The sequence below is a fragment of the Patagioenas fasciata genome, chromosome 4, assembly GCF_037038585.1.
Source record: "Patagioenas fasciata isolate bPatFas1 chromosome 4, bPatFas1.hap1, whole genome shotgun sequence".
In the NCBI taxonomy this organism is placed as follows: domain Eukaryota; kingdom Metazoa; phylum Chordata; class Aves; order Columbiformes; family Columbidae; genus Patagioenas; species Patagioenas fasciata.
The window spans coordinates 24983062-24998203 of NC_092523.1; the positions used below are offsets into that span (position 1 = coordinate 24983062).

At 41.2% G+C, this 15142-nt stretch overlaps 2 protein-coding genes across 7 annotated transcripts in view; both read left to right on the top strand.

Moving 5' to 3' along the window:
* Positions 1 to 3016, top strand: part of KLHL5 (kelch like family member 5) — a 59977-nt gene extending 56961 nt beyond the window's left edge. For all 5 annotated transcript variants that reach the window (XM_065836788.2, XM_065836789.2, XM_065836790.2 and 2 more), the window contains one exon: positions 1447 to 3016. In XM_065836788.2, coding sequence (XP_065692860.1) covers positions 1447 to 1503 — 57 coding nt within the window. In that variant the 3' untranslated portion in view covers positions 1504 to 3016. The remainder of the gene's footprint in view (positions 1 to 1446) is intronic.
* Positions 3017 to 3375: 359 nt separating this feature from the next.
* WDR19 (WD repeat domain 19) overlaps positions 3376 to 15142 on the top strand; it is a 44084-nt gene continuing 32317 nt past the window's right edge. Inside the window, exons 1-9 of one of the 2 annotated variants that reach the window (XM_065837483.2) lie at positions 3376 to 3422; positions 4707 to 4798; positions 4883 to 4948; positions 7298 to 7423; positions 8654 to 8769; positions 9326 to 9441; positions 10696 to 10776; positions 12965 to 13077; positions 14564 to 14737. In XM_065837483.2, coding sequence (XP_065693555.1) covers positions 3417 to 3422; positions 4707 to 4798; positions 4883 to 4948; positions 7298 to 7423; positions 8654 to 8769; positions 9326 to 9441; positions 10696 to 10776; positions 12965 to 13077; positions 14564 to 14737 — 890 coding nt within the window. In that variant the 5' untranslated portion in view covers positions 3376 to 3416. Of the gene's footprint in view, positions 3423 to 4706; positions 4799 to 4882; positions 4949 to 7296; positions 7424 to 8653; positions 8770 to 9325; positions 9442 to 10695; positions 10777 to 12964; positions 13078 to 14563; positions 14738 to 15142 lie in introns of those variants that run through there. The other variant, XM_071807394.1, reaches the window with a different exon arrangement.

Sequence of the window (15142 nt, forward strand, 5' to 3'; positions counted from 1 at the left end):
AGAATGTAACAAGGTGGATGGATGATGGCAGAGCGGTGGATGTGGTCTACCTTGACTTTAGTAAAGCATTTGACACAGTCTCTCACAGCATCCTCACAGCTATGTTGAGCAGGTGTGGTCTAGACAATAGAGTAGTGAGGTGGGTTGCAAACTGGCTTAAAGAGAGAAGCCAGAGAGTGGTGGTCAATGGTGCGGAGTCCAGTTGGAGGCCAGTATCTAGTGGAGTGCCTCCGGGGTCAGTACTGTGGCCAATATTATTCAATATATTCATTAACGATTTGGACGAGGGAATTGAGTGTACTATCAGCAAGTTTGCTGATGACACCAAGCTGGGAGGAGTGGCTGACACGCCAGAAGGCTGTGCTGCCATCCAGCGGGACCTGGACAGGCTGGAGAGTTGGGCGGGAAATAACCTGATGAAATTTAACAAGGGAAAGTGTAGAGTCCTGCATCTGGGCAGGAACAACCCCAGGTTCCAGTATAGGTTGGGAAGTTACATATTAGAGAGTAGTGTAGGGGAAAGGGACCTGGGGGTCCTGGTGGACAACAGGATGACCATGAGCCAGCACTGTGCCCTTGTGGCCAGGAAGGCAAATGGCATCCTCGGGTGTATTACAAGGGGGGTGGTCAGTAGATCAAGAGAGGTCCTCCTTCCCCTCTACTCCACCCTGGTGAGAGCCCATCTGGAATATTGTGTCCAGTTCTGGGCCCCTCAGTTCAAGAAGGACAGGGAACTGCTGGAGAGGGTCCAGCGTAGGGCAACAAAGATGATTAAGGGAGTGGAGCATCTCCCTTATGAAGAAAGGCTGAGGGAGCTGGGTCTCTTTAGTTTGGAGAAGAGGAGACTGAGGGGTGACCGTATCAATGTTTATAAATATATAAAGGGTGAGTGCCATGAGGATGGAGCCAGGCTCTTCTCAGTGGCAAACAATGATAGGACAAGGGATAATGGGATCAAGCTGGAACACAAGGGGTTCCACTTAAATTTGAGGAAAAACTTCTTCTCAGTGCGGGTGACAGAGCACTGGAACAGGCTGCCCAGGGAGGTTGTGGAGTCTCCTTCTCTGGAGACATTAAAAACCCGCCTGGATGTGTTCCTGTGCGACCTCACCTAGGCGTTCCTGCTCTGGCAGGGGGATCGGACTAGGTGATCTTTTGAGGTCCCTTCCAATCACAAACATACTGTGATACTGTGATATTCTTGGGGTTTGCTATTGCTTTTAAAGTGCTTCACTCTATCATATAAAATACTTTCACCTTTTCTGTGGCTTTTTATCCAAGCTTTGGACCAATGTGCTATTTTTTTATGTCACATTAACAGAGTGTGGATGATGTTGCCACTGTTGCAGCTGTACAGCTATTATTACAAGCATTAACTAAATGTCAGTTATAGGAAAAAAAGTAAAAATACTTAAAGCTGACTACGTTTTTTTTTCTTTCTTACAGGTTGCACCATTGTGCTTAGGAAGAGCTGGAGCATGTGTTGTGACTGTGAAACTGTAAATTATTTTCTCTATGAAGATGACATTCTCCATAGACTATTTCCTTTTTCCTCAAGCAAACAACCGGTGCACCAATAAGTAACAAGGTGTGGGATGTCAACCACAGGGAGTGTTTGGTCTCAAGCTAACATGTATGTGTTCTTACGGACCAATACTAAGCACTTTTTAAAAAAAAATCATCTTTGTTACGCATATGTTACAAGAATTCTATTTGTAAGAAAATCAGCAGCAATCAGCCAGTTGCCAGCAGAAGACTTCTGTTCTTCTGTTTAGGAAGTGCTAAGAAATGAGTTAACTCATTTGTGAATTTGTTATAATAAACAAATGCTACAGATTTAGGGTCTTGATCCCCCAAACATGCAGTGATGATATTATATGGATATACTTCCACTGATATAATTGAGTCTGTCTCTGGGTGAAAGAAGTTACAGGATTAGACCCCATATATTTAATTTGCCCATAATAAACTTGTTTTGCTATAAGTATTTGAGCTATTACAATGCAGGCTGAAAAAAGCAATGCAAACCATTGTAAATGGCAGGTGTGATGCCAGCCTTGGAAATGAAGATGTGTATTTGGTGAATCTTTTGCACTTTTATCATCATTCCTAGTTTAGCGAACTTTTTATTTAACCAAAGGCTTATTTTAAATATTGTCTTATTATGCTAACAGAAATCTGCTATTTAATAATTTCTGCCAGAGATTTTTGACATCCAGTGTACTTTTTGGATTGTCAAAGCTTTTTATGTGAGATGCAGAACATCATACCTTTTTCTCTGCTTTGGTTCTTGTATTTACTTTGCTATGTTTAAGGAGAAATCTATAAGCATGAATTATTGGAAGAATTCTGAAGTGTGATTAGAAGTTAAGCAATTTAAGTTTAATGTTTGCACTTTGGAATTTTTTTAAGCATTCCATTACATCTAAACTAATTACCTTTTACATGAGGCTTTGCACTAATTTGAAAAGTATGATTTTATAAGATAAAATGAAACAATTGTCTGTCTGTCCAGTAAGGTTGCTTCAAAATATAAAGAGCCAAATCCTGCAAGATGCTGAACTGCCACCATATGAGCATGTTCAGCATCTTAGAGGAGAGTTATGTGTGCCTCGTAGATTTGTGTCAATTAGTTACCTTATTTAACAGTTATATCATTTTTTTCAAGGAGTTTATAATTTGCCTTTCTGGAGCCCTGTGCTGTTACACCGAATTGCTTTGAACAGTCTGGAAAGTCTTTTTGTATTTGCTTTTCTGTGCCTTGTTCCTTTTGTTTTCAGAACAGTAGGTAATTGTGTGCGTTTGTGATGGAAAATGGGAAGATGTGAGCTCACTGAATGTTTTACGAATGTTTGAAGCATCTGATACCCAAAGTCTATGTACATTTGTAATTTTAAATGTTAATGCTCTCGGTGAACTATTTATTGTTTTAAAATAAATTACTAAGCAGTGAAACTCTGTGATGAAGCCTGCAGTGTTTGCAGCTGAATACAGAATGCAACAGAACTTGAATGCAGTTATTGGGTCAGCGCCTTTTTTCTCTCTTTTGTGTACCTGTATCCCCGACTTGACAGGTCTCATTGAGAAATGTGACTTTTGCTGCTCCTCGTGTTGGACTTGTGGTTTTAGAAAACCTCTATTTCACTGTCAGTACTTTAACGTATTGCAGCCACGGCCTCGCTCAGCCCTCCGGCCCCTATAAAACAGGCCCGGCCCCGCCCCCGCCCCTTCGGCCCCGCCTTCCCGTTGGTTGCGGCCCGTGGCCCCGCCCCGCAGCCGTGATGGCGCCGGCCTTCCTCCGTCTCCGGGGTGACAGCGACGCCGTGGGCGGGCGTGGTTGGCCTCGCGGATCAGCCGGGTTGGGGGGGGGGGGAGGCGCATGCGCAGAGGGCGCCGCGCAGCGGGCGGTGGGCGCGATGAAGGTGAGTCCCTTCGGCCGCCGTACGCGCGGGCAGGGGGAGGGGGCCGTCGGGGAGCCCCAGCCCACGGTGGCGGCCAGGGCCAGCAGTCGCGGTTGTAGTTCACGCTCCCCGCTGCACGATCGGGGCCTGGGCGTCGAGCGGGCCCCACTGCGGGCGGGCGGTGCTTGCGGCCTGGGGAGGGGAATGGGGCGCGTCGGGAACCGCCTGTGCGTGCCGGCCTCCCACCCCCGCGCGCGGGGCTGCCTGAGGGGAGCGGGGCCGCCCCGGCAGCCCCGGCCAGCCCGGGTCTGTCCGCGGCAGTTGCCTGCGCCGCCCGGAGCCGTTACCGCGGGACGGTGTCCTGCCGCGGCCCTGCGCCGGTGCCTCCGTACCGGCGGCAGCACCGGGGGGCGAGAGACCCCTCGGGCAGCGGCTGAGTGAGTGGGCCCAAAGGGTAGTTTCCTGCTCAGACCACTTCGGGGGGGTTAGTCGATCGTTACTGTACAGTGCGCTGGAGCTTGCTTGCACTGCCAAAACGATTTTCTTCGTCATTGGTTTATTACAAATTTAATTAATTTTTTTTCAAAACCATCCTAGTTGTCAGGTGTTCTTTGTGCTTGTGTTATGTGGTTCTCATATTTTCATACTTCTTGTGAGTAAAATGCAAAGAACACCTCAGTTTACATTCACCCGGTAGAAGGGATGAGAGACCTTTAGGTAAGCGTTTGGCGGGCACCAGGTGTTGGTGTTTATCTGATGAAGTGGGAGGGGAAAAAGCTGTGGTGGCAAGCTGTGAAACCAAACTGTGGGCTTTGTTTTCCACCCAAATTCTAGAAAAACCTGCAGGTAGTGTGCAAGAAAAAAGTTTGGAAACTCTCTGAGTTGGAAGTCAGAATCTCTTTTTATGATTGAGCAGCTTTGAGGTCTTAGCTTTAAAGGCCCAACAATTCAGAGAGGACAAAATAGTTACATACGTTTAAAAATGTAGATGTTGAACCTTTTGTGTCGTACACACCAAGAATGCTTTCTGGTCCCAGACTTTGCCATGAAATTTAGAGAACTAAATATTCTGAACTTTGGACATGAAGGGGAGAGTACCCTATGCAATTTTTTAATTCCATTAACTCTGTAAGAGAAAAATAATACTTTTGACAGAGTCACAATAGTTTCAATGCAGACACCTAGCACCAGAAACTTCTTTTTTCCAGCACAAATCAAAATAATTTTTGAGAAGTTTTTTATTATTATAGGCTCATGATTTTAAGATGCATAATTTCTCACTTTTTTTTTTTTTTTGTCTCCCAGCAAGTATTCAGTCTATTAGAAAAAGCTTGGTCTGGTTCCCCTGTGCAGTTTGCTTGGCAGAAAACTTTGGGAAATTTCCTTGCTGTAACAGGGTAAGATTACAAATATTTATTGCATTTGTCCATAGAAATCACTGATGAAGAAAGGGAATTATTCTATATACTAATCTTTTTTAGGGGTGATCATACTGTGAAAATTTTTGATCGTCATGGTCAGAAGAGAAATGAAATCAGCTTACCAGGGTAGGTACTCAGATGGGTTTAAATTATTTTCTTTGTTGTTTTTGTTTTAAATGCTGCTTTTATGGTGAGATGCTTATGCAACATGAGAACTTTTTAGGAAGAGGTACTACCTCTGGTGAACATACCTGGAAAAGAAGACCAACTGATGAGCATGTATGGACTCTGAGACAGTAAAAGCTGAACTCATAATAAGCTATTGAGGATAGTTAGAAAAATGTATTCTCCTACCCAAAGCACTCCTTATTAACTATAAATTCAATCTACTTCATTAAAATGTTAGAAAAAGATCTGTTAAATTAAGAAAAAATCTAACAAGGTTGCATACAATATACTTGTGTCATGCTGGTCGCGACTGCATTCTTGCTACAGTTAGTTTTCTGGTAATTTGTAGTCATAGCCTTACTGAGGAAAGACCTTTTTAGTTTAGTGCCTCTGCTTGTGTCACTGGCATAATGTATACATTGGCATTTTTACTTTCACAGTATCACAGTATCACAGTATGTTTGGGATTGGAAGGGACCTCAAAAGATCATCTAGTCCAATCCCCCTGCTGGAGCAGGAACGCCTAGGAGAGGTCACACAGGAATGTGTCCAGGCGGGCTTTGAATGTCTCCAGAGAAGGAGACTCCACAACCTCCCTGGGTAGCCTGTTCCAGTGCTCTGTCACCCTCACTGAGAAGAAGCTCTTTCTCAAATTTAAGTGGAACCTCTTGTGTTCCAACTTGATCCCATTGCCCCTTGTCCTATCATTGTTTGCCACTGAGAAGAGCCTGGCTCCATCCTCGTGGCACTCACCCTTTATATATTTATAAACATTGATACGGTCACCCCTCAGTCTCCTCTTCTCCAAACTAAAGAGACCCAGCTCCCGCAGCCTTTCCTCATAAGGGAGATGCTCCACTCCCTTAATCATCTTTGTTGTCCTACGCTGGACCCTCTCCAGCAGTTCCCTGTCCTTCTTGAACTGAGGGGCCCAGAACTGGACACAATATTCGAGATGGGCTCTCACCAGGGTGGAGTAGAGGGGAAGGAGGACCTCTCTCGATCTACTGACCACCCCCCTCGTAATACACCCGAGGATGCCATTTGCCTTCCTGGCCACAAGGGCACAGTGCTGGCTCATGGTCATCCTGTTGTCCACCAGGACCCCCAGGTCCCTTTCCCCTACACTACTCTCTAATATGTAACTTCCCAACCTATACTGGAACCTGGGGTTGTTCCTGCCCAGATGCAGGACTCTACACTTTCCCGTGTTAAATTTCATCAGGTTATTTCCCGCCCAACTCTCCAGCCTGTCCAGGTCCCGCTGGATGGCAGCACAGCCTTCTGGCGTGTCAGCCACTCCTCCCAGCTTGGTGTCATCAGCAAACTTGCTGATAGTACACTCAATTCCCTCGTCCAAATCGTTAATGAATATATTGAATACTGTTGGCCCCAGTACTGACCCCGGAGGCACTCCACTAGATACTGGCCTCCAACTGGACTCCGCACCATTGACCACCACTCTCTGGCTTCTCTCTTTAAGCCAGTTTGCAACCCACCTCACTACTCTATTGTCTAGACCACACCTGCTCAACTTAGCTGTGAGAGACTGTGTCAAAGGCTTTACTTTAGATGGAGAGTGTACTTCTGAAGTGAATCTTACTCTTTTTTGTGCTTATCAGACTTTTTGTTCACCTCAGACAGTGGTGTCAGAGTGTATGAACTGGATTCCTTTCAGGTGAAATTTAGTAAGTGATGGACATCCATGTGTGCGGTCTAGCTCCTGAAAGGCAATCATTCCAGAGGAACAGGCTAGATATGGTCTGGAGGAAACCTCCCTAGGTGCAAACACAGTGGTGAACTCTGAGAAGAGCTTATGTTGGACTGGGGATCCCCTACTCTTACGGGGATTGGTGAGAGTGGTGTGAAGGGGAGTCTGCCTTATTGATGGACATGGAAAGCATTACCTTGTTGATGGACAGATGTGACCCTTTCCTGCAGGGAAATATAAAATATCTAAGCCAGTTTTAGAACGACATTGTATTCTCACGGCAAGGCAAAGAAGAGAAAAAAACTTGTGTAGTAACCGCATGTCCTAAAAGCTTGTTGAAATAATTAGCATCTGCTTATCGTAGTTTGAACAGTACTGACTTTTCGATGCCCACCAGGACACTTAGGTTAGGTAGTTCTTTTGAATTCTTATTTCCAGCCTTTTACTGTGATTGAAGAATAAATTATCTCTAATTAATTACTATTAGGATAAAATTCAGGTTTTGTGATACACATTTTAAACAGAAACAAGCATGCTTATATGAAGGTTTTCCCATTTTAACATTGTTAATGAAAATCTATGTTTTTTTTCTTCAGTAACTGTGTTGCTATGGACTGGGATAAGGATGGAGATACTTTAGCAGTAATCACAGACAAATCTAGTACAATTTTGCTGTGGGATGCAAACACAAACAGAACAAGCCAAGTAGACAGTGGCATGAGGTAAGAAAGTATTTTTTAAAGTATGTATTTGAAGACATGGCCCACTGTGAGCTACTGCTCTTTATGCTGTCTCTTAAATCAACTTAGGACCTGATGCAAGTTAGAATGATGCAGTATGTTTTTTAACTTGGTTAAATTGCCATCAGGACATCATATTCATGCATTGTAGTCTTTGATTTCTCTCTGTGCGTGGATTCTATGTTGTATTTAACCTGTACAAGCCAATAATCTTCCAGCTGTTTGAGAAGCCTCTTACTTCATCTGTTATTCCAGAAATTGGAACAGGTACTAACATGTGAACCACAGGCCCATTGACATGGTGTAAAATAATTTGGGTCTTCTAACATTGGAATCAAACTTGAGGCTTCCACTGTAGTGAAGAAAGATGAACTTGTAGCTGGTGTACCAGAGTCGCCCTCTGAAAGGAACTTTACGGTTTGTCTGTTGAGTGTACAGGGAGACTTGTAGACAACTAAGTTGAATATGCACAGCTGGCAAACATCTGTCCCGTTTCTTTCCACAAGGACTTCTCAGCTTTGGAATTTCTTTTATATTTTCTTAAAAAGCTTTTTTAAAAGGCTTGCTGATGTAGAGGATATATTGCAAAAATCATCTTTTTATTTGAGTCCTCATAGCACATATATTGTTATAACTGATATGCTACAATTTATTGTTAAATTATTTTTGTATGATTTTCTGGTTTTGAAATGTTTTGTTGTGAGTGAGGGGTTGGGGGTTGATAGAAGTTTTCTTTCCTTTTTAATTGTCAACAGTACCAAAGTCCCCAGAGAGCTTCTCTTCGATGTTTCCAATTTGTGGTAGCAACAAGGATGGGTGAACTTTTTGGGTTTCTGTATAAACCACGTTTTTTCCAGAGTATTTCACACAGGTCAAAGGGAGCTTAAACATAGGGGAAGTGATTTTAGTGGTGCTAGGATTATTTTATTTTAGATTTTTAAGGACACTAAAATGCTCTTCACAAAGCAGAGTGTCTTAGGATGGGAGGAGATATCTAAGGCCTAGGTGCAAATCCCTACCTTTCTGAATTTGGCCACAAGCTTGAAACTCTCCTGAGACGTACAAAACAGTGAGGCATTGGATTAACAAATAAACTCGGTTTGAATCTATTCCACTAAACTGTTGCACTCGACATAAACATTCTGTCTATAGGGAGGAGAGTGGAAATGAACCCGTATCTACTATACAAAGTAAGATTTTTCTTTATTTTAGGGATGCTATGTCTTTCTTATTATGGTCTCGAGTTGGAACTTTACTTGCTGTTGGAACAACAAAGGGAAACTTACTTATATATAACCGTCAGACTTCTCGCAAGATTCCTGTTCTTGGTATGCATTGTTTTGAAACTAAGCTTGCCCATCTGAAAGCGAAATTGTGCTAATATACTTAGATCCCTTTTTAGTTCTTTATATTAATATAGAAGTTAAAAATGTGCTCATACTCAGCTTGGACTTTCTGTTTCGTTGTACTTACCAGAGGAAGCTAAAAATATATATATGTATACCTGATACTGCCTTATGGGCAACTCGTGTTATCTTTCTTGCTTTGCAGTTTGCAAAGGATTTGTGTGGTTGTTCTTGTTGCTAAATTACTTTTTCTTACCTGCTTAGAGTACCTCTGGGCAGAAAGGTTAGGAAATAGCACAGTCCCCGGAAATCTGATGCAAAGAAATGGAAGAACACAGGGGCTGTAGAAGTTCCTATAAGCTCAAAAGACTTCCATCTAGGACTAGAAGATTAAAAAAAAAAAAATTGACTCTTGAATTTGTAATTGCACTGATAAGCTTGTTTCACATGCTGACAGTCTGTGAGTAGCCAAATAGAGCATCCCAGATTTTTTTGTGGTTGTGTTAATTTGTGTTGTATAAGTTTCTTTCTTTTTCAGGTAAGCACACTAAGCGGATTACATGTGGTTGTTGGAGTACTGAAAACCTTCTTGCTCTAGGTGGCGAAGACAAAATGATTACTATAAGCAATCAGGAAGGGGATACTATAAGACAGGTAGTGTTTATAACCCCCATTTGATTTTAAGGTATATATTGATTCTTCTGGTTCCCGAGAAAGCTGGGACCCATGGGAGTTTATGCCATTTCAAGGATAAAGAGCCTTTGGGAAACTTCATGTAGGATGAGGGCATTTCTAAACATCTGAGCCTCTGTTATGCAGTGTGATTTATGATGTTAGAGTCTCTGCATTTCCATTGTGGTCCTGCCTGAACATGCTTCTTTCATCTGTGATCCTGATTTGTATGTGTTATAAGAGGATCCTGTGAGTGCAATCGTAGGTTCACTTCCCCAGTAGCAGCACAGAACAGCTGTCACATGACTCTGTGAGGTGTTTAGGAAGTACTTTCAGTGTTGGTTTTGCTTTAGATTGGTTAAACAACGTTCTTGTCTCTGATGTGCAAGGGTCACTCCGAGGCTGGACCTCCATTGCATTCAAGAGGATGATTCCGGTGCTTCCTCCAAGTACACTCAGATTCTCTAATCAAGCATTCCATTTGTTTACATACATCACAGTCCCTCCAAACAATGACAGTTGCTGCGTAATCTGCAAATGAATATAATTAACTTTTTAAACTTTAATGAACAGTGTTTCACTCATGACTTTCAAAGAACAAATCTTGCACAGTTCATTTAATGTGATTCCATCTATATGTCTGAAGATCACCACTGGAGAAGAGCACCATAATAAATTCATTAGGGTATATCTATGCTTTAGACTAGCTGGCTTAGGTAGTAGAAGCAGTGTAGCTGAGACAGCAGAGACCTGAGCAAGTCTTGCTTATGAGGTTTTGTAACCTCATATTGACTACAAAAGCAACCAGATTGCTGTCACTACCTAAACCAGATTAGGTATGTCCACATTGAAATGTGTTGCAAATATTTAACATATATGCCTTATTCTTGATTTTTCTTCCTTGAATTTGAATTGGAGTGACCTTGCGTGTACTGCTTCAGTTAGTACTGTCTGTATAATATAATCTTGCAAGACTTCTTCCTCATCTGGATCTTTCCTTCTCTATTTGTATTTGTAACTGTTTCCTAAATATTTTTTTCAGTGTATTCTGTGATAACATGTCATAAAGATCCAAACTATGGTCATGTTTTCTCCAACTTTTTTCTTAGTTTTGGTACCTAGTTTTGTAGTAACAACTCTGTCCTTAACACTAAAATGTACAGGGCAGGAATAATGCAATCAGTTGTATTTGCTACATTAACTGTTGACTTCTTGATGTGAACTGCTCTCTTGCAGACTGCAGTGAGCTCAGATCCCAGTGATATGCAGTTTTCTGTTATGAAGACCGATGAAAGAATATCAACCAGGGAGAGCACAGTAAGAATTCAATACAAAATACTGCAAAAAGTGTTTAGCTGATGTTTCAGGGTTTCTGCTGGCAGCCAAGTGTGGGCCAGGAAGCAATTTGTTCCTCCTTGATTTAAAATTTGGTGTTGAAAATTTGTTAAAGTAAAGCCATATCCCTTTGTTCATCAAGGACGTGTTCATGAAAAATGCAGTGGTTAGCAATATGACAGATAAGAGCAGTTTTGCAGTGGTCGCTGGCATAATAGGTGGAGAGGTGTGCAGGAACTTAAATACATACAATACGAATATAGAACAGTATATGCAATGTGACAGATGGAAACAGAGCAGGATTGTAAAAATTGCACAGAAGGCACCTTTCAGAGGGCAGATTTTCAGCTGTCAGTTTTGGGAACAGATCACTGCTCTCTAGCTTTTCATCTTAGCAAACCTCAGCATCCATGAGACTAAAAGCCCTGGTGTCAGTCTGGTGTGAGTGGTATCCTGTCTCTGCCTAAGTGGCTCCAGGTTCACTGTTTTCATTGTCTAGATTAAATCTGAATCCATCAGATCAGTCAACGGTGAAATGCAGAAAAATGGGCTAATGATAACTATTAGCAGAGCATGTTATTAAATGATCAGCAATGAAATACCAAGACAAGACATATAAAATAAATGGATAGAAAGGTGGTACTGTGTTAGAATTTGTTCAGATCTATACATTCACACAACATAATTAAATGCTCGCAGTCAGATTTAATCTATGGAGTATAGGTGTCAAAAATAATTTTTCCCCATGTTTATTTTGACAAGACTTGTAGGAGTTTTTGCCTCTCTGCATGGAGTGACATGTTTTCTGCTTCCTAGGAAAATTTAATTAACAGCTATTTTAAAAATGCAGGGCCTGAGGACTTCAGCCTTGATTTCTTCTGCTGCTTCCTGGGGCATGCAACAGCCTTGGCTTTGCAGATTTTTTATTGCAGCTCTCAAGTTTGCTGTAAAATGTTAGGGAGCATTCTGTAGTTCTGTAGTTCTTGGTGTTTGTGCTTGGCTGGTCTGTCAGGAGCTCTAAACCACATAACATTTATTGCCTAGGTGTTTCTTGTTGGCATCAGAAAAAAAAAACCCTGCAAGCTGGATCAAAATAAGTAGTACTAGAATTAACATCTTGCACTGTAACATAAAATAATTCCTGTAATTTCTTAGAAGAGTTTAAGAAATAGTATTTCTTAAATGCTTCCTAATTAAACTGCGATGGACTTTTAAGAAAACTGTTCTAAAAGGCAGAAAACATACTTTTTGTATTGAGGTAAATTTAGGAAATATAGGTCAGAATTTGAGTGTGCAATTTTGGATTAATGGATTTTTGGGTCAACATATGCCTTTTTTCTCAGTTTGAAAATACCAGCTTCATATTTCATTCTTCCAACTCTTATTTTAGGAATAAACCATTGTCTCCTTTTTAGACAAGGAGAGCTGGGACAGAAAGTAATGTAAACTTGTAAACAGCCCTTCAAATTATCTTTGTCTAGGAATAAGGTGAAAGAAGGTGCTCCTCCTGGCTTTTCTAAATGAGTGTTTTACTCATGCCTGACAATGGCCTACACTCCACTAACAAAAATAATATATTAAAAACAGACAAGCAAAACACAAGCAAAACAAAACAACAACAAAAAGAAAAAGGAAAAAAAGTTCCACCATTCTCCCACTGTGAAGTCCTACACATCTATAGCAGTCATCAAATAAAATGCACTCACCTAGATTGGTACCAAATATTGCATGTTTAATACACACTTAACAGGCTGTTTCTTTTGGAATTGTCTTTCTGTTTTCAAGTCTTAGCAAGTTACTTGATAGCGGTGTTGTGATAGTCTTCTCTTCAGCCTCCCAGATAAAAATTTTGTGAATCAAAAGAGACATTGTAACTCAAGTGAGAGTAGCCCAACGAGACAACTCTATATGGCCTGCTGCCTTCTTCTCTGAGGAAACAGAGCTGACTTAATGCTTCTGTAGGGAAGAGCCTTGGATTTGAGATGTGTGCTCTGCTGGGCTTGCATTTAGATCCATGAACCACTAACTCACAAAGATAATATCCTGAAAATCTCTTCCACTATTGCTAACAATTCCGAATTCAGATCCATGGGTTTCTTAAGGATTATTGAATGTAGGGCCTTATTTTAAAATTCTTATTGAGTCACTTTTTGTTTTCATTCATTGGCAGGTAAGTGTAATTGTCGGCAAGAAGACTCTCTTTCTTTTTAATTTGAATGATCCTGATAACCCGATTGATTTGAAATTTCAGCAGCCTTATGGCAGTATTGTAACCTACAGATGGTGAGTAGAACTTTCTTTATGAAACATTCTAATATTAGCAGGCTGAAGATTTTCCCAGTAGTTGAGATGAATGCTGGAAATGAAATCACATATCCCTTGCTTACACTAGATTTTTCTTGCATGTATTGTAGCTTTTTTAATAATTCTTTTCCAAAAACAAAGAAGTCTACATCTTGTAAGTATTGTCAAATGCCTCTGTTGGTATGGTCATCTTTAGAACACTAATACTGTTGCTGTCCTGAAAGCAGATTAAACTGAGGGTTTTATAGGTGGTTTTCTGTTTGGATGAGTAACTTATGAAAGAGCTAATGGTTGGGTTGTATCCGTCAGATAGTTTGTTGGTTTACAAAGTTGTGTGAAGTTCTTGTAGCCTCCTAGCTGTGTAATGCAATTGGTAGTGTTCCTATGAAGAAATCCCAAACTAAACGTTTCAACTCTGTACCCAAAAAGTATCTGTACTGTTTGTATATCTTTGAGTCAAGATACCCTGTGTTTTAATGCCTATTCAGCCAATGTGGAATCGACATTTATTCCTTTGCACCGCAACTGTGAAAGATGACCTGTAGCTATATGCTTCTTAATTTATGGCCAGCCATCTAACAAGGCATACCTGGGCTGTTTCCCTTGCAACGGTTTTTTTTTTTGGCAGCTAAGCTGATGAGATACTGTTCAGCCTGGAGAAGAGAGGGCTCCAGAGAAACCTTATTGCGGCCTTTCAGTACTTAAAAGGAGCCTGTAGGAAAGATGAGGACAGACTTTTTAGCAGGGCCTTGCAGTAGGACAAGGGGTGATGGTATTAAACTAAAAGAGGGGAGATTCAGCCTAGACATGAGGAAGAAATTTTTTTATGCTAAGCGTGGTGAAACACTGGCCCAGGTTACCCAGAGAGGTGGTAGATGCCTCATCGCTGGAGACATTCCAGGCCAGGCTGGATGGGGCTCTGAGCAACCTGATGTAGTTGAAGATGTCCCTGCTCATTTGCAGGGGGTTGAACTAGATGACCTTTGAAGTTCCTTTCCAGCCCAGACTGTTCTATGATTCTATGGTATTGTTTGAATTCATCCTTACACACTGTAGCTATTTCTGCCTTCGCCTTTTTCTCCTTGACACTATGAAAATAAACAAACTGTCTATTCTCAAATACAGATTGTAGTTTTGGTACTTCCACTGCGTTTACAGCAGTATGCCCTAAGGGCGCAGTGACTGCCATTACTATTTTTAGCATAGCTTTGATGGGACAAGTCAGCCAGGACCTTGAAATGAAAATTCCATCTTCTGGCCTGCTTATTCCAATGAAGATACCAGAGGTCTGTCTGTTGGCATCATTGCCATGCATGCACCTTGCTGAAAGTAAAGTGGCATTATAGAAATTCCTAAAAATTGATTATTTTTCCTATTAAAGGGAGGCATTGACAGTTGCCCCAGTAGTCTGAAAGAAAATGCATTTTGCATATTGCATAAATAGATCTGTTCTTTTTTTAAACAGGTATGGTGATGGCTACATTATGATTGGTTTCTCACGAGGGTGTTTTGTAGTCATTTCAACACACATTCGTGAGATAGGTCAAGAAATCTTTCAAGCTCATAATCATAAGGATAATCTAAGCAGCATTGCTATATCCCAGTCATTAAATAAAGCTGCATCATGTGGAGACAATTGGTAAGTGGTAGTTTTATACATAAAGAATGGAATTAATCTCACGTAACTTTAAAGCTGGGCTCCCTAAGGCGTAAAGGCTCCCTGAGAAGTAAGTGTGGAGAAGGTGAGATAAATTGCTCTGTGCCTCTCTGCCTAAAGTTAGGAGAAGCTAATTTTAAACAAAATCTCCACAATGGTAATTACTTCATTGTAATTAATTGTAAACAAAAAAAAACTTTAGTATAGGTTCTTCGTTTTGATTCTTTTTCTGCTATGTCACTTGGCTAAAAAAATGTCCAAATTTCTTTACTATGATTTATTGAATTGACATAAATATCTGCTTAGCAATAGGAGAACAATTCACTTTAAACTTCACTGATTATGCTGATATCCTCTTCTCTGCAATCCAGACAAAAATATTAATGT